General features: G+C 42.7%; 1 protein-coding gene and 1 pseudogene across 4 annotated transcripts in view; both read left to right on the top strand.

Moving 5' to 3' along the window:
- Positions 1 to 23,921, top strand: part of ARHGEF3 (Rho guanine nucleotide exchange factor 3) — a 327,189-nt gene that overhangs the window by 160,652 nt on the left and 142,616 nt on the right. For all 3 annotated transcript variants that reach the window (XM_081245232.1, XM_081245234.1, XM_081245231.1), the window contains one exon: positions 20,238 to 20,300. In XM_081245232.1, the coding sequence (XP_081101358.1) occupies positions 20,238 to 20,300 (63 nt within the window). The remainder of the gene's footprint in view (positions 1 to 20,237; positions 20,301 to 23,921) is intronic.
- Positions 2,767 to 4,673, top strand: LOC308623975 (oxysterol-binding protein-related protein 9-like; annotated as a pseudogene). Its single transcript has one exon. The product of its transcript is annotated as an oxysterol-binding protein-related protein 9-like (transcript).

Raw genomic sequence — 23,921 nt, forward strand, 5'->3', positions numbered from 1 at the left:
AGTATTAAGATAAATAGATACCCACAAAACAGAGTAACTAAATTCTAGCAAGATGCTGTTGCCCAAGTCTCTTCGCACCCTGGAGAGAGAGAAAGATTGAGGTTAGTAGGTACTGGGTGGGCGTTAAAGGTGAGGTAGCCCCAGTCTGATGGACTGAGAATGGACAGTGAGTTGAAAACATGATAACTTTCCTATGTGATCTGCTGCTGGGTAAAGCCTGTCAGAGCAGACTCTCCCAGTGCCCCACTCATATTGCCTAGGCTTACTCCAGAAATCACCTCCAGAGTCCCCTAGACCCATGTATGACTTCCTGTGTCCTTCAACATGCAGGGGTTTCCAGCCAAGGGGGTTAACATCCCGAGGGGCCCCTCCCCATCAGTGAGAGGCAGGAGTTGGTGGATTAAATACTTCCACCTCCCCACCCCTTAGTGGAAAATTATGAGGTGTGTCTTACACAGTCTCTCAGGGGGGCCCCAGTGGGTTTTACTCCGGCTGCCCACAGCTGTAACCTGGTGGCTTTACAGCTTTTTGTGGCCTCCCTCCTTTTGCCACCTCACTTTCCCACTCCCCACCAGTTCTTCCTGGGGATCACCTCCCATGTAAACAGCTTATACCTAAATCTTTACCCAGGATCTGCTTTTGGGGGAGCCCAAACCAAGGCAGCTGGTAAGCATACTGCCTAAAATGATCTTACAAACCACAAGGTACCAGACTGATCCTTTGGGAAACAGTACCCCGAGGTATATATCCAAATGGTGTAAAGCAACATCACTTTTCTTTCTTTAAAGTGCAAAACTATATTGAAATTCTTGGCGTTCAGCTCTCTCTGCCATTTTCCCTAACACATTGGCGATACTCTGTTCTGATGAGTAACATCGTTTTCCATTTTTGCTGTTCCTCTTTCAATATGGTATTACAATTTGCTAACAAACTTAGTGTTTCCAAATTTGCCTGTGAATTTAATTTACTGTGTGACATTTGTCAGTTGTTTGTCAGTCTGAGATATCCAGTGAGTGGAGCAGCACTGTCAGTCTGTGGCTACTGAAAGTGAATGTTTGTTGATGCATCAGTGATGAGCCCGGGCTAAAATGCAGCAGGCAAGTATTGCCAAACTCAGAGAGCCACTTTCTGGCAAACCTTTCACAATATCCTGAGGTGAACCAGGGCTTTAAAATTGGGGAGATAAAGAAAGTACTTCTGCAAGATGAAGTTTCTGTTTTGGCCTGAGTCTTATTGGCAGGTTGAAGGCAGGACTGAAGTTCTAATGGGGAAAGTACTTCTTATCTTCAGGGTTGAGCCTGTGCCAGGGAAGTCCTGTCCTGTGAAACCTATCAATAGATTGTTCATAGAGTGGTGAAGTCCAGGGTGAGATGTAGCCCACAAGAAGTCAGAAGCATCTTTAATTGGCATGGGATCAAGAAATCCAAGAGGAAGGCAGGAAGAGGGCCACCTTCATGGACAGAGCTCTGCACTCAGCAGGGCTCCACTATGTAGGCACATAACGTCCAATAAATATTTGTTTAATATTTGAACAAATCAACACTTGGTAGTCAAACTTGCTTTGGGTTTTTAGGGATGGTGGCCTCAGAATGAGTATTCATCACAGAAGAGCCCCTATACATTCTTCCCTTCCCAAGACCGACTACGTAATTTGCAGGGGCCAGTGAAAAATGAAAATTCAGGTCCCTTGTTAAAAAAGTTAAGAGTTTCAAGATGGTGACGACAAAGCTTTATACTGTATGTGCCCACATAATAGAATGCACTAGAAGTACCACAGTAAGTGAACTTGATCTGGTTTCCGCATTCTTTGAACTTACCTTGAGGGGGGAGACAGACGTTAACCAAGTTATCACACAAGTAAAGGGTAACATTTTTTTTTTTTTTTTTTTTTTTGGTACGTGGGCCTCTCACTGTTGTGGCCTCTCCCGTTGCGGAGCACAGGCTCTGGATGCACAGGCTCAGCGGCCATGGCTCACGGGCCCAGCCGCTCCGCAGCATGTGGGATCTTCCCGGACCGGGGCACGAACCCGTGTCCCCTGCATCAGCAGGCGGACTCTCAACCACTGCGCCACCAGGGAAGCCCCAAGGGTAACATTTTAATAGGGTTAGTACAACAAAGAGGAGGCACATGAGGCTGAGAGGCCATAACTGGGAGATTTAATGTGGTTTGGAGCTATCTTGGATGTCAGGCTGATATCTGAAGGATGAGGAGGAGTTGGCTGAGAGAAAAGGGGGAGGAAAGAGGGTTCCAGGCAGAGGAAACATGGGGAAAGAGGAACTGGGATTATGGGAGGTTGGAGCGCAGAGCAAAGGGAATGAGTTTAGAGACGAGAAGTAGACCAGGCATCAGCCCCGTGATCCAGCAGAGTGGGGAGAAGAGGGGGTGCCCGGAAGCAGCCCTCGGCTCCCTCCCCTGGAGGCACAGAGGGTGGGGGCCTTGGCTTGACGGCTACTTGCGGAGGTTTAGATTCAGGATTTGTTCCTAGTGTCTAAGACTTTGATAAGAAACTTACAGAGGCTGATGCTTACCTACAGATCTTGATAGAACAGTTAAAGCTTTTTTTTTGGCGGTATGTGGGGCTCTCACTGTTGTGGCCTCTCCCGTTGCGGAGCACAGGCTCCGGATGCGCAGGCTCAACGGCCATGGCTCATGGGCCCAGCCACTCTGTGGCATGTGGGATCTTCCCGGACCGGGGCACGAACCCGTGTCCCCTGCATCGGCAGGCGGACTCTCAACCACTGTGCCACCAGGGAAGCCCAAGTTAAAGCTTTTTGATGACAAAGTTCAAAACTGCAAAGATGATGAACAGAGAAAGAAAATTGAGACTCTCAAAGAGACAGCAAATAGCATGGTAGAATCAACTAAACACTGCATTGTGTTGCTGCAGATCGCTAAAAGTACTATTAATCCTATGGATGCAATATATCAACCTAGTCCCTTGGAACCTGTGATCAACACAGTGCCCTCCCAGACTGTCTTACCTCCAGAACCCACTCAGTTGTGTAAATCAGAGCAGCGTCCATCTTCTCTACCAGTTGGACCTGTATTAGCTCCTACCTTGGGACATCATCAGACTCCAACACCAAATAGTACAGGCAGTGAGCACTCACCACCTAGTAGCAGTCTAACTTCTCCAAGCCATGCCAACTTGTCTCCAAACACAGTCCCAGAGTTCTCTTATTCTAGCAGTGAAGATGAATTCTATAATGCGGATGAATTCCATCAGAGTGGCTCATCCCCAAAGCACTTAATAGATTCCTCTGGTTCTGCCTCAGTCTGGACACACAGCAGCTCAGGAAATAGTCTAAAGCGCCCAGATACCACGGAATCACTTAATTCTTCCATGTCCAATGGAACAAGTGATGCTGACCTCTTCTATTCACATGATGATAGAGATGATGAAGGGGAGGCAGGGTCGGTGGAAGAGCACAAGAGTGTTATTGTGCATCTGTTGTCACAGGTTAGGCTTGGAATGGATCTTACTAAGGTAGTTCTTCCAACATTTACTCTTGAAAGAAGATCTCTTTTAGAAATGTATGCAGACTTTTTTGCACATCCGAACCTGTTTGTGAGTATTAGTGACCAGAAGGATGCCAGAGACTGAATGGTTCAGGTTGTAAAATGGCACCTCTCAACCTTTCACGTAGGAAGGAAAGGATTGGTTGCCAAAAAGCCATACAACCCCATTTTGGGTGAGATATTTCAGTGTCACTGGACATTACCAATGATACTGAAGAGAATTTGAAGCTAGTTTCAGAAGGACCAATTCCCTGGGTTTCCAAGAATAGCGTAACATTCGTGGCTGAGCAGGTTTCCCATCATCCACCAGTTTCGGCCTTTTATGCTGAGTGTTTTAACAAGAAGATACAATTCAATGCTCATATCTGGACCAAATCACAATTCCTTGGGATGTCAGTTGGGGTGCACAACATAGGACAGGGCTGTGTCTTGTGTCTAGACCCTGATGTAACATTACATTCTCACATTCCCCAATGGTTATGGAAGGTCTATCCTTAACAGTGCCCTGGGTGGAACTAGGTGGAGAATGCAATATTAATTGTTCCCAAACTGGCTAAAGTGCCAATATCATCGTCCACACTAAACCTTTCTATGGGGGCAAGAAGCACAGAATTACTGCTGAGATTTTTTCTCCAAATGACAGGAAGTCTTTCTGCTCAGTTGAAGGGGAATGGAATGGTGTACTGTATGCAAAATACTCAGCAGGGGAAAATGTAGTTTTTATAGATACCAACAAGTTGCCTATAATCAAGAAGAAAGTGAGGAAGTTGGAAGATCAGAATGAGTACGAATCCCACTGCCTTTGGAAGGATGTCACTTTCAACTTAAAGATCAGAGACATTGATGCAGCAACTGAAGCCAAGCATAGACTTGAAGAAAGACAAAGAGCAGAAGCCCGAGAAAGGAAGGAAAAGGAAATTCAATGGGAGACAAGGTTATTTCATGAAGATGGAGAATGCAGGGTTTATGATGAACCATTACTGAAATGTCTTGGTGCTGCCAAGCATTAGGTTGGGAAATGCAAAGTTTGCTCCTGGTGACCAGGGCAGGAGGCATAATGAAGTAACAGTATTCCTTTGGGAGAACCTATTCACTCCCTTCTTATTGCAGTGGTTCCTGTCTCAGGGATACTGGACTTTCTGGTGCAGATGAACAATTGAAGTGAGAAAAGCTTCCCTTTTTCCTTTTCTGTGGCAGTTACAATGTTGACTTGGGTCTTGAGAAAAACTTCACGTTTTGAAAACAAGATGTCTGCTCCTTTTCCAAATCCCATGTTATAAATCCTAGTCTCAAACTCTGCACTCTAGTATTGCTGTTGAAATAAACATCTGTTTCCTAGTTCATATAATCTTGGGTTCTCTCTCTATATATATTCACATATATACATGTATATAATATAGGTGATGCCAGAGTTTTCATAAGTACACCATCTACTGTAAATATTGGTTCCTCTGAGTTGTTTTAAATTTAGCACAACGTATTAAAGTCACGTATTAGGAAATTTCGTGGTCTCACCTACAATAACTTTTATTTTGGGATTGAACTATATTAAATTGTATCTAACTCTGGACTACAGTTTAATTATACTCAGTACTTCTTAAGCCTTCATAAAGTAATTTTTCCAACCTTTAAAAAGAAAAAGTAGACCGGACCTGACTTTGCATAGGGTCTTACGGACACTAACAAGTCTTGAGAAATTCAGGACCGTGTTCATGACTAACAATAACACAAAGATGAGTAAAATTATTCACCCTTAATTTCTCTTCAAATAAACTGAGAAAGAAAATTGCCTCAGTACAGTTCTCATGAACATGAAAGAAAATTGCCTCGGTACAGTTCTCTTATTAATAGGAGATGATGTTCTTCCACATAAACAATCATGTTCATGGATGCTGACCAATCAGAACAGGCACTAGGTATGGAACCAGCACACATCCATGGGCATTGGCCAATCAGAACAGGCATTAGAGACTGTGTGTGGAAAGAGAGAACTTGAACCTTTAATGATGAGGGGCCTTTAGGAGCTCTAACTCCCCATCTATCCCCATCTTTGCTTGGTTGGCTCCATCCCATCACTTAGGTGTCATCTCAAATGTTCCTCCTCTGAGAAGCTTCCCTGACCTCTCTCTCTGGTAGTTTCACCCCTCCCCACCTTTCATAGGCTTTCATATTACCCTGGTCTACTTTTTTCATAACACTTAGTACACCCTAAAACTAGCTTTTTTATTTGCTTATTGTTTTATCATCTCTGTCCCCTCTGAGGTCAGGGACCATATCTCTTTTGTTAACCAATGTATCTACAGCAGCTTGCACAGTGCTTGGCACCTAATAGGTACTCCATAAAATATTTGTTGAATGAATGAAACTATAGAGTGAAATTCATTCATCTGAGTCTCTTGTTGTTCCTGGATTATTTATTTATTTATTTATGCATGCTGCCCTGGGTCTCAGTTGTGGCATGTGGCATCTTTAGCTGCGGCATGAGAACTCTTAGTTGCAGCATGCATGCGGGATCTAGTCCTCCGACCAGGGATCGAACCCAGGCCCCCTGCATTGGGAGCGTGGAGTCTTAGCCACTGGACCACCAGGGAAGTCCCTGGATTTCTATTGCCAAGAAATGAGAAATATTGTGGGTCCCAGAATCAAAAATGGAATTTTATGGATGGCACATCTTGGTGTTTTAGTCTTTCTGAAAAGAAATTCTGCAGCTTTATATTCGCTATTTTGGGTTCATTTGTTCATGTGTGTCAGTCAACAAACATTTGTTGAGCTTTTTGTGTGTGCTGGATTAGGCCTTAGAAATGCCCAGGAAAGTTCTGGACATGAAAGAATTCTACTCTTAGTAAAACACTGATTTCCTGGGAAATGGATTAAATGCTGGATGAATATGCTTTGATTCTCCAAAATCCAGATCTCAGTTTCAGACCTCAGGATAAAAGTGATTGGGATGGGCTTTGAAGCAAAAATTCAGGATTAGAAAATTTAGCAAAGTCCTTTCCCCCTCCCTGCAGCCCACTTGTGGCTTATCACAACTTTTGCTTTTTTACTCAAAGCTTGACAGGACATGATAGTGCTGCTGAAGGAAGGATTCCCTGAATACCTGCATGTCCCTGGTGTTTGGCGGCCCTTTACCTCTCTCCTATAATTTGGGGTTGTGATGAGGCCCTCCTCCACTTTCAGAGACAGCTGCAGAAGGAAGATGTCCCTCTAATCACAGTTGACATCTTTCCAGACACCACATCAGAAATGGTAACTGGCTTTCACGTTATTGTTCTGACAGCTTCTCTGCAGACTATTGCCAGGAGCATTTTCTCAAGTTAGTCAAGACTAGTCTGAAAACTGGTGGCCTCCTTTGTGCAAATGAACTCTAGTTGGACAAGGAGAGAGGTCCAGTCCTTCCAGAGGCCACATTCTGAGGAACTACATTAAGATACATTGTTGGCATATTCAAGTGCATTGTTTTGAGGGGAGGGGTATTACCTATTACACAGTTATTTTCCTTTTAGCTGTTTCTTTCTACAGAGAGAAATATCTTTAAAAATAAAGAGCTCCAGGCTTCCCTGGTGGCGCAGTGGTTGAGAGTCCGCCTGCCGATGCAGGGGACACGGGTTCGTGCCCCGGTCTGGGAAGATCCCACATGCCGCGGAGCGGCTGGGCCCATGAGCCATGGCCGCTGAGCCTGTGTGTCTGGAGCCTGTGCTCCGCAACGGGGAAGGCCGCAACAGTGAGAGGCCCGCGTACCACACAAAAAAACCAAAAACCAAAAAACAAAATAAATAAAGAGCCTCTTGTGAGAATTTCCAGTTTTGTTTGGAAGAGAGCTATTTTGATCAGACAAGCCTTAAATTATATTCTTCTCAGGCCTAAGGAATTGTGTCCCAGCTAATACCCAACCAAGTTCTGCTGAAGTGCCTGGGCAGACTCCCTTGTAGGATCACGGAGCCTGCAGGCACCTAGGGTTAGCAGATCCTGCAGAGCTGAGCCTTGAGGGCCTAAGGCCCCCTGGAGTTGGGCAATGGGTGGATATCAGATGCCCTGAAGAGGAATGAGTGTTTATGGGCTTGTGTTTTTCTTGAGGAGCGTGAGAGTGTGCAGCTTATTTGTGAACTTATTTTACTTTTGGCAACTTAGTATTATTTCAAACTTATAGAAAAGTTGCAAGTCTAAAATAATATACTTCTGAATACTCTTTACCCACCTTCACTGATTGTTTACATTTGCTTTCTCTGTGTCTCTCTCTGTGAATCAGTCTCTCAGTAGATAGATAGATAGATAGATAGATATGGATAGTTAAAGATAGATAGAGATATAGAATATATATATTTAACGTATAAATGTAAATTATTTTTCTTCCTATTTGAGAATGAATTGCAGACATTACACCCCTTTAGCCCCAAATACTTCAGTGTAAGAACAGGAGCATCCTCACACAGTATAATTATCAGAAGCAGAAAATTTAACATTGACAAAATATATTAACTCCTCCACCATTCTTTTTTTAAAATTTAATTTTATTTATTTTATTTTTGTGTTGGGTCTTCGTTGCTGCATGTGGGCTTTCTCTAGTTACGGCAAGCAGGGGCTACTCTTTGTTGCAATGAGCGGGCTTCTCATTGCGGTGGCTTCTCTTGTTGTGGAGCACAGGCTCTAGGCACGCAGGCTTCAGTAGTTGCGGTGCTTGGGCTCAGTAGCTGTGGCTTGTGGGCTCTAGAGCGCAGGCTCAGTAGTTGTGGCACACAGGCTTAGTTGCTCTGCGGCACATGGGATCTTCCCGGACCAGGGCACGAACCCGTGTCCCCTGTATTGGCAGGTGGATTCTTAACCACTGCACCATGAGGGAAGCCCCCACCGTTCATTTTTAAAGTTTGTCAACTGTCACAATAATGTATTTTATAGCTGTTGTTATTCCTGGTCTAGAGTCCAATTCAGGATCATGCATTGCATTTATTGTCACATATTCTTTTGTCTCTTTCAATCTGGAACAGTTCCCCAGGCCTTTTTGGTGTTTCTTGATTTTGACAGTTTTGAAGAGTAGAAACCGGTTAGGTTGTACAGTTTCCCTCAATGTGGGTTTATTAGATGTTTCTCCATGACTATCTTCTGATTATGCATTTAAAAAAATATCTGGAGTGATGGAAGAATACTTTTTTGTTTGTTTGTTTGTTTTTGTTTTTGTTTTTTTTGCGGTACACAGGCCTCTCACTGTTGTGGCCTCTCCCATCGCGGAGCACAGGCTCCGGACCCCAGCAGCCATGGCTCACGGGCCCAGCCGCTCTGCGGCACGCGGGACCCTCCCGGACCGGGTCACGAACCCGCATCCCCTGCATCGGCAGGCGGACTCCCAACCACTGCGCCACCAGGGAAGCCCAAGAATACTTTTTTTAAGCTGTGCATTTTTCACAGGAGTATGACAGAAGTGATATGGTGTCTTTCTCTGTGTATCACATCAGAGGATACACGGTATCAGTTTGTACCAGTATTGGTGACATTAGCTTTGGTTACTTAGTTCAGGGGGCATTTTCTAAATTTCTCTATTGTAAAGTTACAATTTTTCCCTTTTTAAATTACAAGTAAATTGAAACTGTGGAAGAGTCCTATCCCTCATGAAATGTTAACCCACTAGTTTAGCATCCATCAATGATTTTTTAACTCCATCATCCATTCTACGTTTATTAGTGTTCTATACAGAAGAGGTGTCCCTTCACCATTTATTTATTCATTTATTTAAATCATATATATTATATTTATATTATGGGGTCATGGAGCTCTGTTTTGGCTAGTGAGAGCCCTATAAGCTGGTGCCTCATCCATCTTTCTTAGAGTACTTCATTACTTTTGATACATCAGCATGTTCCAGGCTCATCTTGTATTTTCCCTACCCCAGCCCTAAAATCAGCCTTTTCTCCAAAGAGCTCTGGGTCCTTTTAGTGGAGACTGGTACTTTGAAACCAAGATCTGGGCACTTGGTGTGTTCATTGCTACTAGGGTGTCATTGCACAAATATGTGTGTATGTGTAACCATGAATTCATTCTGATGCCTCCAATTCCAATCTACCTATATGCATCTATTTTAAAAAACTTTAGGTGTGCCTTCTTTCTTTAGTACAGAGATATAAAGAAGGAAATAACAGCCACTAAATAAAAAGGCAGTTGTCCCAGTACCTAGATAGCCTATATTGGGGTGTGTATGTGTGTGTGTGTGTGTGTGTGTGTGTACACATGCTTAGGGTATATAAGTATATGATAGCACCAAATAAAAAGTGATAGTCTCCTTCCTCCTACCCCAGGCTCTGTCTCCAATGAACACTACATGTGCTTCCTTACAGAAAGAAATTTGATTCATACAATCGGGATGTATGTATTTATATGTAAATAGATAGATATAGATATATATGTATTTTCCTCTTCTAATTTTAAGAATTTGACACAGTAGGAAACGTGCTGTGCATACAATTTTATTATTATTATTATTATTATTATTACTATTACTCAATATATCCTGGAGGACCTTCCATACATTGTGTAGCTCTACACTATTCTTTCTAATTGCATAGTATTTCATATTATATGGATGGACCATAGTTTTGTTTAACCAGTTTCTTTTGGTGGACATTTTGTTTCCAGTATTTTGCTACTTATAAACAGTGCTACAGTAAACATCCTTGTGTGTGCATCTTGGTGAAAGTATATCCCACCATTATTCCTACCAACTATTTTACTGATAGATATTGTCAGAGTATCTTCCAGAAAGTTTTCTTTTGTTAAATAACCTAATCCTTCTGCCTGCAGTATCTAGGGACAGGTTAAATGATGATGACATTCTGCCTTGACACCTCTAAGGCTCTTTATTACAAGTCTCCAGCAGTACAGATGTTCCCACCCAGTCAAGGAGATCAAAAAAAATCAAACCAACCTTCCATCTTAAAACTCTAATTAAATCCCTATTTAAGTTGTTGTTTCACAACTTAATTTAAAATATGCAGGTCTAATCTCTCCATGCAAGGATGAACCTCACCTGGTGAATAGAGATACAAAAAAAGTAATATTGTAAAAATGGTCCTGCTCTTGTTAGCCCTGAGGGCTTGTGCTTAAAGCATTTGGTCTCTGATTAGTAACCAAATGACAAAAGCCTCCTATTAGTCTTGTTGAGACTCCTTTCTGCTGGAGGAATGTGTGGATAGACTGTGAAGCGAAGCCTGGAGAAGTAGAAGCTGTGAATCTCTCTACCTTCCTGGACTCTTCCCAACCTCTGATCAGAAAGGAAGCTGACTCAGCCCTTTCTGTGTCTTTCACAAGGGACAGTCAATGTGAAGGTCGTTCAACTTTAAATTTCTTCCCAGCCTTATCTTTAAACACTCATGTAAATTGACATTACATTCTTCTTCAAATATACAAATAATGGCTTGCATGGCTTCCCCCAAAGTCAAGTTGACAGACCATTTTTATTTTGTGGCTTTACCTGCCTCCTAGTACACTGCTAGTTTTAGAAGCACAGAGCCAGGTTCAGCTTGTCTTAGGTTCAGTGCCCTAGAAGCAGATCCGGATACAAGTGCGAGTAGTTTATTTGGGAGGTGATCCCCAGAAGCACTGGTGAGGGAGTGGGCAAGAGAAACAGGGAAGGGAAGGAAGCCACTACAGCGTGTGATCATGAACAGGTTAGCTCTGTGGGCCACTGGGGCTCAATCCTGCTGAGGACTTCTAGGAGACTGTGTGGCAGTGATTCTCAAACTTTGCTGCACAATAGACTCACCTGGGGAGCTTCCGGAACTCCTGTTGTTCAGAATCCCTGGCTAGCAGGAGTCAGGACCCCGGAGCATTTTAAACTCCCCTGGTGATTTCAGTGCATAGTCAAGGCTGAGAGACTGTACCTCCGAGTTGTCCCCTCAAGCTTTAGGAAGCTGGGGTGTTTCCCTACCAACTCCAGTTCATCACGGGTTGAGGGCTGCTCCTGATGACACTAACACCCAAGCATCTCTGGCCTGTAGAAAGCCGAAGCATGCCAGGGAATGGTGACTGCTCAGGCGATGTGGGCCAGCCGTATCAGCTACACAATTGGCTGGATATGCTATCAAATCGTGGCTTTGTTCACCCACTCACAGAGCAGTTTTAATCAAGTCATTTAAACTCTTTAAGCCTCAGTTTCCTCGTGTGTAATAACTTCTTTGTCCAAGTTGTAAGGATTAGGTATAATATACGGAAAGCACTCAGCATACAGTGGATTCTTAATAGATCGTTGTTTTAAACCCAGCAAGGGGGAGGAGGGAGGGAAGGAAGGGACTACTTCAAGCAGCCAGAATATGCCATAAAGAAACTAAGCTTTAGCAACTCAGGTTGTGAGTTCTAGTCTGGTTAGACAACCCCAAATAGTTCTACCAGGGAAATCTTTTTTTTATTTAAAGGAATGTCCTGATCAGTTGTCAGGATTTACAGAGTGGCTTAGCAGGTGCAGTCCATTTCTCCAGCATGTTCCATCTCTGCTTTGTGTGGCAAGTTGCCCCCAGGAGTAGATGATCCAGAGACCAGTGGCCGAAGGGAAGCCTTTCTCTTCCTGTGGATGAATGCCTGCCTGCTAGTATTTGGGGTGCTGCTCAGGAATGCATGGGGTGCTGTGGCTGCTAAGGCATTACCAGCACTGGGGTCTCTCTAGATAAGAAAAGGCAGGAACCCAGCCAAACGTGAGTGAAGAACTAAGAACTCTCCTTGTAAAATCAGGTTCCCGATATTATCATGGGCAATAAACACATTTGAATCTGAATTGTACATTTGGACCATCTAAGCTGTTTGGTTACATGGAATAATGACTTAGAAATTAAGCAATTATTTGGACATTCCCTAAACTATATGGGTAATATTTTTGTTGATAAGGGCCTCAGACAGTTCTGTATGGGAATAATTTTAATTAATAAGAGTTCATTATGCTGGTAAAAATAAGTGTTAGCAAATAAAGAAGGGCCAGGGAAGCACCAGTGATAAGTGTGTTATGAACCAAGGATTGTGATTAATCCAGTTCAGTGCACCTGAGATTGGAAGAAAACAATGTAAAATAATTAATAGTAATTATTAGAAGGCTTAGGAAAAAAGTGCTCTGTTTAATTAGATTTTGTGCTTCTTGTCAAATTCCATTGTTGAAAACCTTTGTGAAGGTGAGCCCCCTTTCCCACTTTAGATGAGTGCCCATAATGGAATTTTTCTGGATCAGTCCTTCTGGAAAATATACTTGCCAGGGCTCTGCCCTGGACAGACAAGTTTTCTGTCTTCTCTACTGCTCCTCTGGCCTTGAGTGTTTTAGAGGGAAAAGTGGTTTGTAAATGTTTGTGGGATGAGAGTGAATCTGGCTGCTGTTGATTTCAGGGCTGGTGGTGGCACTGGCAGGCTGGCTGGATCTCCCCAGCCTCTCACCTGCCTGGTTGAGCATCTTTTCCTTCCCATGGGAGAGAGAGAGACCTTTCCTTGGCCAAGGTGACCTCATCTCTGCTTCCCAATAAACTAAAGGCCAGGTGTTCTGTGGCCAAAAGCAATCATTGGGGCTTTTCCTGATTTGCCAAAATCAAGTTAATGGGTACACTTTTATACATTATAGGAATTTTCTCCATGGTTTTTTCCCTCTGGTGCCCGCTCTCACTTGCCGTTACTGCTGTTATTGCTGCTACTACTAGTGATAGCTAATACTGAGATGTTACTGTGTGCCCGGCATTGTGATCTATTTAACTCTCACGATAACCTTAGTTATTTTATAGACAAGGAAACTGAGGTTCAGAGAGGCGAAGTGATGTGCTTAAGTTTCTATAACAAATAAGTGGCATGATGAGGACGTGAACCCACAAGTATAACCTTAGAACCCACCTAGCATCTTTAAACCACAGTTAGTGGCATGTGAGCACAAAATTGCATATTATGTTAGTTAAGATTTATTTACCAGCAGCTCAGAGAACACCATGGTTTCCAGGTTTTCTACCCCGTAAGCACATCAAAGAGTCTAGAAAAAAGGATCGTGGTTCCTGGATGCTGGAAAAGGGAGGATATTTTAAAACTAAGGTATTAAAAATGGAGTAGGGGGTGCCTCTCAATTCTCTTACTCAGCCCTGAAGCTGAGACAGAGGAGAGATGAAATGTAGATCCTCTCCCTGCTCGAGCATGAGTTTAGTGAGTCAAGTTCCAGCTAAGGGCAAGTACAAGAACACAAAATCCTTTTGCTAATGTCTCCCTAAAGAAGGCGCAGATGAAAGGCCTCATCAGAGCCTCTGAAACCACCAAAGCTGTTTGCCAGCAGAGATAAATCAGAAAGGTTTGAGATCTGGTTTGAATTTAATAATTACAAATGACTAATCAGGGTCCATTTGCTGTCAAGTCAGGAGCTGTACTCTCTCCATCAGTGCATTTTTGCTGCTCTGGTCACTTGGTTATTAAATAGAAAAGCCCTGTGATTAAATCACAGGGCTGTTCTGACACTAATCAATTCAATCTCAGCCATTTAAAATTAAGTCAGGCCTTGCACTTGCCCTGTCTTTGTTTCAGAAGTGGGAACAACACACTGCAAACGTGACTGAAGGTATCCAGAGAGCATCCATTTATAACCCTGTGTGATGTGGGTAGCTAGAGGAGGGTCAGGCTGCATCCCAAGCCTCTTATCCATCATCCTGCAGGATCCTCCATCTCTAATGCCACCCCCGCCCCCGCCTGCCTCTCAACGTAACTACAAAGCAGCAATGACAATAGTAGTAATAGTAATTATGGTAATAACCACAGTAGCAATAATAATTATCATTTTTTATCTCTTGCCATATGCCCAGCCCTGTTCTAAATATTTTTTCTGCTTTAATCCTTCAAATAACCCTATGATGAAGAAATCAAAGTTCACAGAAATATTTTATAGACACTTATATATCTCACACACCTGGAACCTGCCTGGCCCGTAGTAGACCCTAGATAAATATTTGTTGAGTGAATGAAGGGATAGAGAGCAACTTGCCCAAGGTCACACCAAGGAGAAATGATCGAGCTGGATTCTGAACTCAGGTCTGTCTCGTTTAAGCTCTTTATTTCTTTGAGGTATGTAGTAAATGCCTTGTGAGTCTTTTTATATTGTTGTAAGACACACATTGTTTTAAATAAATATTTAAATTTATTTTAGACTATTTATTATATTAATTTAAGTAAAACACACTTTGTTTTTAAACAATATTAAAAAAGAAATAGCACTAGATGACAGGAGGATCAGTGGTTTGGGAACCAGGCTGGCGTAGAGAAAACTTCCCTCTCCAGCATTTACTGATTTTGTGACCGTGAGCAAGTCACTAAAGCCTTCCTAGGCTTCAGTGTTCTTCTCTGTACAAATGAACACCACCATGCTTACTTAGGCTGGGCTAAGGAGAAGCTAAAAAGGAACAGTCCTTTAAACAGTGAGCACAGTGCTTGACTCATAGCAGACACCCATTTCCAGCATCCACTTCCCTCCACCTGTATATTGGAAGGTGATTCTCCTTTGATTCTAAGACTCAAAACCTCAAAGGATCCCAAGATTTGGGTCTAGAGGGAATGGAACCTGAGCCTAGTAGGAATAAGGATAGGTTTGGACCCAGGGCCAGCTCTTCTGCAAATCCATCAGCTGAGGACAGGTAGGGTCAGTTCTCCTTGCAGAGAACGTTACCCAGAACCACAGAAAAAGTAATTGTTCCCAGACCATTTACTAATGAGATTTATTTTTTTTTTAATTTAATTTTTTATTTTTGTCTGCATAGGGTCTTCGTTGCTGCTCACGGGCTTTCTCTACTCGCAGCGAGCCAGGGCTACTCTTTGTTGCTGTGCGCGGGCTTCTCATTGCGGTGGCTTCTCTTGTTGTGGAGCACGCGCTTCAGTAGTTGTGGCTCATGGGCTCTAGAGCACAGGCTCAGTAGTTGTGGTGTGCGGGCTTAGTTGCTTCACGGCGTGTGGGATCTTCCCGGACCAGGGATCGGACCCATGTCCCCTGCATTGGCAGGTGGATTCTTAACCACTGTGCCACCAGGGAAGTCCCACTGATGAGAATTAGATGTCTGCCTTGCTCTATCAAGAGGTAGGCAAGCCTAAAAGGAGATAGTCATAGAGTGGCCTGGAGAACAATGATGCATCGTGAAAGTGGATGGTGTCACCAGTAATGAGTCTCAGACAGAGTTCACCTCATCCATCCAGAGATACCTGTATCTCCATCAGAACTCATATCCATATATACAGAAGACTTTGCCCTGTTGCAAATTAACAAAGAGCCTCCTGGTTGTTTTTTGATCCAAGAAGCATGAGAAGGTTTTTCCAGCACCTAAGCACTTCTAGAAAGTGTCTCCATCAAATATGAAACCCACGGGGCAAAGAAATCAGATGGTACACTCACACCCTTTGTTCCCGTACATTCCCCTCTGTAACTGCCTTTCCTCCCTGCCTCAGGTAGGTGTTCAGACAAAGGGTTCAGGTGCCTGTTAAGTTCATTTATGGTTTGGTTCAGCAGGCTGTTTCATTTCAGTTGAGGTATTATCAATCCTGGATTCCTTGCTCCTAAACCACAGAGGCTGAGTGCTCATGCTCTTTGTTGTTCAGGGCAGTGCATGGATGCTGCCTAGTCATGGGTGTGCCTCACCCTTGAACAGACATTCCTTCTCATAGGAGGAGTGGAAATCACCAGTATCGCACCTGGACCAATGTCTGAACAGCTGTAATTTTTTTTAACGTGTCTATATATTTTAAGGAAAATAAATTCCCCTGCTGGTAAGGAAAAGCTCTCTTATTTGAAAAGCAAAAATCGTAGCTTGAACTTGTATGTTTTGAGTCTCCAAGGAAATTTGAGGTTGAAGAATTTCAGCCTTCAGTGATCTTTGCTTTTGAGGTTTTGATTTAATTTTGGCAGCCAGGTGGTTAACGGAAGGGGAGGGTGTCACCTCAAGAACACTGGCCTCCTTTATTTATTCTTTTTTTAGTCACTCATTCAGAAATTATTCATTGACCTACTGCTCAGCACTGGGCACTGGGGTTTAAAGTTATGTGCCCAAATCAGAGAGCCCAGACTACAGCACAGTCCCTGAGCTCACCCAAGGCGCTTTGCTTTTCATGGTTGAAAGAGGAGTGGACTGTGCATTCACTTCAGTAAATTTGACAAGAATAACATGGTGGGTCTGTGGGTCTTCAAATAGGCTAAGAACCCGTGAAACCAAGTATGTAAATGCAGATGTTTCACATACAGTGTCCTTCCTGTCTAGGAACTCCCCCAAGTCATCTGTCCATGGCTTCTGATGTACAGAGGAAGGGCTGTGCTGGGCTGGCAGAATGGGTGCCTGTTTGGTTCCCTCCATTCCTTCTACCTGTGCCCCCCTCCCTGAAGTTGGGTAATTGGTAAGGAAGACAAGCTTCTCAAAGGGAGCAGGGCCAAGGGCATCATCAACAACAACAACAACAACAAAAATCAAGAAATACTCTTCTGGGGGAGTTGGCTAGGTACCAGGTACTGTACTGGGTTCTGGGAATGTGATCATGACAGACTATATCCTGACCTTCATTAGAAGGTCAACCAAAAACTAGAAAACAAAAAATTAAAGTATCTCTGTAAAGCGGGTCTCCCCTGCTAGTCTCTGTCTCAGCATATTATCTGACTCATTCACAGCAGAGATCACAATCTGTAATTATTTTGTTTTCTTTTTATTCCCAATTAGAGGGCAGGGAGCATGCCTGGCTCATTCACTGCTGGATCCCGGGACCCAGAGCAGGGCCCTGCACATCAGAAGTGCTCGGTGAACGTAGAGCGAATGAGCAAAAACTAAGTGACACTGTGGAATGTTTGCCTGGGCCCAAAGTTTAAACTTCAGGCTCCTTCTGTGTTGCTGGCCATGATCAGTCACCACCCGATGTAATGGGAATTGAAAAGAAAATCCACTTTGATAATCCATGCAGACTATATTTTATAAAATATGTGGGTTTCTTAAGGAGATCATTCTATCCCAGATTAACTGGCTGTGGTTTAATTTAAAAGGCCACTAGAGGACTTTTGTCTTCTGGATTTGACACTTGGGGTGCCTGGAAACATCTCAGGTTAGTGCTTAGGAGGCTGCATTCAAGCCCTGGGTGATGTATTGAGTTGGTCCCAAGAGGGCTGAGTGCCCGTGAGGGAAACAGCCTCTCTTAGTATCCCCTTTCCTTCACCAGAGTGGGCCTCTTGGGGTAACAGGCTACTATTAACATGTCATGTTGACAAAATCAATGAGCGCTCGAAATGGAATTGTAGCATCATAAAATTCCATAATCTGACAATACCAGGTAGCGGTTTTCATCTTTGTAGCTTACAGTTTGGGTAATACGTAATGGGAGCCACCATTTATTGTGCCCCTACTATGTGCCAGCCCTCATTCCAGGTGCCATTATTTCCACTTTACAGGTAACATCCCAGAGCCTCTGCCCTCTCATGGAATTTTCCAAGATTCCAGGTATAATTCTGGAGCCTCTCAAGGCAAGAGAAGCCAGACTCAGGAAAGGGCACAGGTTATCCCGGGTGGCAGGTCACCAACGCAGCTGTTCCCCACTTTTCTACCCCAGCACATGTTACTAATTGATGGCAGCCTTCTCTCATTTGCTATGCTGTGGAATCCTTCTCAGTACAGCACTGCAGGCATATGCTACCAGACATTCCAGATGGCAAATGAGTTGTAACCTATTTGCCAAGCATGCTTTAAATGGTGTGTGTGTGTGTGTGTGTGTGTGTTGTGTGTTGTGTGTGTAAAGGGTTTTGCCCTAGGAATTAGAATCCTGGATTCAGAGTGTTACACTGTAGCCATGTAACTTGGAATAGGTTGCTTATCTCTTCTGACCTCAGATTATTTATCCATACAATGGGAACTATCCCTTGCCATACATGCCTCCAAAAGTCACCATATAAATATAAGCCAGTGACTTGGCTTCAAAGACACCACAGTGCTGCTTTTAATTGTAACTGGATGATGAGGCAGTATGGGTCATGTCCCTACACAAACATGAAGCATCCTCAAAAATGGCAAGTGGCTATCAGCATCTTCTCAAGACTCCTCCCATAGCCCCTGAGCAGAGTATTTGACTCCCTAAAAATCACATGGTGAACTTGTTAATGAAGATTCTTGGACACTGTCTCAGAATGGCTGATTGAGGATCCTGGCTCCTGGCATTGGATCTCTAAACTCTTATACTGCTCAAGTGGAATAATATATAGGATCTAGCATTCCATACTCTAGATAGAACCATGTTCACCTTTGGAATTTTAAATGTCTGTGTAGCTGATGACAGAAAAAGAGGCCCCAGTCTCCTCCACATCTGTGTCTGACAAACTCTTATTCATCCTTCAGACCTATTCAGATGCCTTCTCCTCTAAGAAGATATCCCCAGATCCCACTAAGGCCAAACTAATTACTCCCTCACTGTGCTTCCAGAGTCCTCCAACCCACATTCTGAGCACCTACTATGTGCCAGGCACTCTGTTAAGTTCTAAAATGCATTACTGTATTTACTCCTCCCCCTTAGAGAATAAAAGCTAATGTTATCACTTCCAGCTTAGAGTTGAGAAAGGGTGACTCAGACAAGTGAAGAGACTTTCCCTAGGATAACTGGATCTTACTGCATTATAATCACATCAGAGTCTGTGTCTCCTACATGAATGTGAGTTCTTTTAACTGTGGAAGTTGCTGATCTTGGCATTCCTGGGAGCAAACACAGGACTTAGCACATAACAGATGCTCAACAAATTTTTGTTGATGTGAAGAAATTATAGAACAGTTATAGTGAGACAGACAAGGACAGCTCTGGTTGCTTTCCAGTCTCTGCCTGTGTTCACACTCATCATCTGATAGAGGAGGAAGAGGAGGAGATGGTGGACTTCTTTGGGGGTTGAAGACTCCAGATATCTCTGGATTCCACTGTAACCTCATACCAGTGATTCTGGTCCTTTGGTGGCTTTCTGCCAAGTAGAATCAGGAGACTTAGCAAGTCACAAATTAGGGACTCAAGAAATACTCGCCTGATTGATTAAGCAGGGGATATAGAAGAGAGGCAAATGTATCTTTGAAGAGCTTTATTGTGTGTGTGGATGGAGTTTCTTTTCTTTCTATAAAGAGGATAATGTATTTTCCATACCCAACCTCATTGACTTCCTTGGTCATAAGTTCATTTCAAATATAATTTTCTTCAGTTCAAATAATGACTTTTGTGAACCTCGGTGTTTATGGCTAGAACATAGGAAAGTTGGAGAAGATGTCTAAGGTTCTTTCCAGCATTCTGGTTCTGTGATTACATCAGCACCCTGGACGATTAGAACAAATTTAAATTACCCAAGTACAAAGCAACTCTAAAAATGGAATATCTTTAAGTGAATTAGATTTTCTTTCCAGTCTAATCGCTTCTTCCAAGTTAAAAAAAATCTGAACTTTGTGTCTAAATTTCTAAGCCTTGATATACAGAGACATTTAGGAAAAAAGAAAAAGGAAATTTAAAGAGAAACAAACTGTAGCAGCATGAATAAGAACAATAATGCAAACCAATTATCCTAGAGCTTGATAGTTTCCCGTAATTTCTTAGGCTTTCTTAGAACTATTCATTTACATAGCTTGGTTAAAGGTTTTGCATAACATGGTAGAAATGATAAGGATTACATGTGCTATTTGTTGGCATTTTTTCTTTCCTTAATCAAAGCCATAATCCTTGTTTACATTTGAACTTTGTTTTATCGTTTGTTTCACAGCGAAAACGGAAGCAGAGCGCCCAGGATGAAGATGCCGTTAGCCTTTGTAGTCTTGATATAAGTGTAAGTACAGTCCTTCCTGTGTCCCTGCCATGAAAATACTTTTCATCTCTGAATGTATTTGTTAATATGCTGTGTGCTTTAAGTGGGCTTCCAGGATCCAACTGTGGAAGTTGCAACCTGGGAGGAAACTCTTTAAAAAAAAACATTTCATTTTACTGGAGAAAGCTGTGTTGCCAACTTAAACTTCAAAGCCAAGCTGTTTATTGCCTGTGTCTTTTCTCTCATAAAATGAGTTATGAAGTCAGTACATCTGTGTAGAATCTAGATAAATGCTGCTGTGCCATGTTAGAGGCTTGGTCCAGAACATGGACCAGATGTTTGTCCCCTTTGGGGGAAGTTGGCAGGTTGGCCCAATTCAGGCATCTGGTGGCTCAAAGGCCAGAAGAAGTCTCTAGCAACATGGCTGAGGGAGTGGCTTTGGATTCAACAGCTCTTAGTTTGAATCAAGATTCTATACTTAACAATTGTGTGACCCCTATCCTCACCTCTATTTCCTCATCTGGAGAAGACTTAACCTAACAGGATTGTTGTGAGGATCAAACAAAACAATAAAAGTGAGACTACCAAGCACATTGCCTGGTACATACTAGGCACCCACCAAATGCTAACCTCATTGTGTTTTCCTTTAAAAGCAGAAGTTTGCAAGAGTTGTTTAAGTGACCTAGTAGTTGTGTGCTAGTGATGACTGAGGTTAAAAGCTTTCTTGGATTTTTCAGGCCCACATCCTTGGATGCTTAATTTTAGTAGCTTTCTTTGCATGGCCTCCTTGTCTCCCTACTGACACAATTAAGAAGCCTACCTGGGCTTCTGATGCTCCCATCACCAGGGGCTGGGGGAACCCTCCCTAGGCTCCCCATGTCTATTCACCTTTCACACTCCCTTGAAGTTTAATCATTGTGCACAGTGGATCCATCTAACATTAGGCCCTGGTCTTTCTCCTCTACAGAGGCCACAAAAGTCATTGTTGTGAGATGAGGCTTCTATGCTAAGAATTAAGAACTGGGTCGTTGTCCTGGCTCTGCCTGTAACTAATGATGTAACCTTGGAAGTCACTCTCTGGGCCTCATCTGTTAAAAAGATAGATTTGAGATCAAGTCTTCTAAAACCATGGTGAAAATTTGAAACTTCATTGAACACAGATTATTGGGTTCTCATCTGATGACATTTATTTACCAATATAACAGTGCTCTCTTAGTTATTTTTAATTGTGGCAGAGTTTTCTGTGATGCAAACAGCCATCATGGAGTGAGCCTGAGCTAGCATTAATGTACTTGCACATCTTTATTTTACCATATGGTGTTTGTTCCAGTCTTTAGACCATCAGGTTGATGGAGTTGGACCAGTTATTAGGTTGCCATGGTAACAGGGCAAAAAAGATGATGGTCTTCTGGGTTTTACTTTACTCACTGAATGTTTTATTGTTGACAAGTGAAGTCTTTGGAACTTCCCTTATTGGCAACAACTTTTTGGTGTTTGAATGTTTTCAATTTTGTGGCAATTATTAGAATCATTGATGTTCAGAATATACAGAGCCCTTAGCCATCATGTTGTCCAATCCCCTCACTTTGAAAAGGAAGAAGTAAAAGCCCAGGGAGGTGTAGTGATTTAATAAGATCTTAATCTAGGTCATTTCTAAGATCATGCCTATTATACGCTTTTCCTCAACTATGATTATTTTTTAGTAAAACATGTCTCTAGAAGCTTTATTCAAAGAACCACTAAACTCTCTTATATGAAAGGATTATTTGCAACCACTTGTTGTGATATGGTTTTTGTGCTGATTGGCATCCATGACCTTGCCTTCTTGTCAAAGTCATCTAAGCTCATGTAATGAATAATTTGATGTCTTTTCTCCTTATGCAGCTGCAGAAGGTATTTCTCTCTCTTTTTCTCTCCCTCTCTCTGTCCTTCTCTCTCTCCCTCTCTCTCTCTCACCATCTCATATCATGTTTTGTCACAGTTAAGAGAGAGACTTTTATGAAAAAGAAGTCTGCCTTTGTGCTCAAGGAGTCAGCTATGGCCAAACTCCTTTCTGATTTGCCTGACATTTTTCCTGAATCTTGGCAAATAGATTCCAGAACCGGGGCAGAGTTTCCTCCAAATATTGTCACATAGTATTATAATCATTATAAAACTTAGAAGAATCCTAGAAGTTGTTGGAGGACATGAAAAATGGTGTTTTGCAGTTTTACTGACAATCCAAGTTGTATGGAGATTACAGGATGTGTGACATATCCAAATGTGGCCATGGAGGAAGTGTCACTAATTTTCAGTGCCTTGCACCTAACAGGCACTCACTAGAGATGACTTGAATTGAATGAAGTAGTGGGTGGAACCACTCACGAGAAGATTGTAGCCATAAAGGCTACAATGTCTAAATAAATATCTGAGTCCAATAAATTAACTTCTCTAATAGATAAATGGCTTTGTAGTCTCCCTAAAGGTGCTTTTAAATGGTGATATTCAGTAGTCACAGTCCCTTAACTAACCAGCAGCATTAATGAAGAGTTGTTTTGAGCCTGTTTCTTAGTGTAGTGGAAAGTATCTGAAAAAAAGGTGGGTTCCAATGGATGACTCATACTGGAGGATGTGAGGGTTTGGGAAAGTAGTATTAGTAACTCTCAATTTTGATTCCACTTAATAAGTGGAAAGATGTTCACCATATGTGTGCTTTGAACAAGAAGTTGCTAGATGGGGGACGGGGGTCTTTGGGGGATCATGGTCAGGTTTCCATTGAGTCCTAGCCCCATGCTGCACAGTGAGCTCTTGGTAAATACTTATTGGTTGATGAATTTTAACAACAACAAAACAAAAAACAAAAAAAAACCAGTGAGCCTTCCTAGTGTGTATGTGGAATTCAACACACATACCCCCCTTAAAGAACTATATCTGTGACGTAAAGTTGGGAAATGTTAACACAGAAACTTTCCCCCTTTGATTAAAAAGCATATATAGGTGTCTGAGTGATGATAACACCAAACATTCCCATTGATATCTTGCTTTATTTTAAAGCGTCAGATGGCAATTCTGATAGGTACCTGGAAGGGAGTTTTCCTTCTAAACTCCTCTGCAACCTCCTATTGAACTTGGGCTTAGAGACCAAACAGGAGTGTGTAAGCTAAGAAAAGAGCTTATCTTTACAGAAAGGGGATCCTCAATTGTTTGAGGTGGGGGGTGTTATGGACTCTTTTGAGAATCTGGTGATAACACTGGGCTCCAGAAAACTTTACAGGATTGATGTGTGACGTCATGGGCCCCAGGGAGCCCAGCCAAGACCCCACGTTAGGAGTTCCTCTTAAAAAGGAAATTGGAAGGGTCTTAAGGCATGGTGACGTATCTCCACAGAATTATTTTCCCACCCTCCACCTCCAGCACTTGGCGAAAAATGAATTGTGACTGGAGAGTCCACACTAGTTGACAATATAATTGGTGTCTATTTTTTCCCACCACTTTATCCAATCCGCTGGCTGAGCCCCCAGCTTCCTGGCAGGATAGAACGCAAACTATTACAGGAAAAAAAAAAAAAAAGCAAACTATATTTTTGAGTACTTTTGAAAACAACTTGCAGAGTGGAGAATGCTCCCAGCAGCCACCTACAAATCTCCTCTCACATCAGAGGAT

This window comes from Mesoplodon bidens, assembly GCF_964165515.1.
Source record: "Mesoplodon bidens genome assembly, chromosome: 10".
NCBI lineage: Eukaryota > Metazoa > Chordata > Mammalia > Artiodactyla > Ziphiidae > Mesoplodon > Mesoplodon bidens.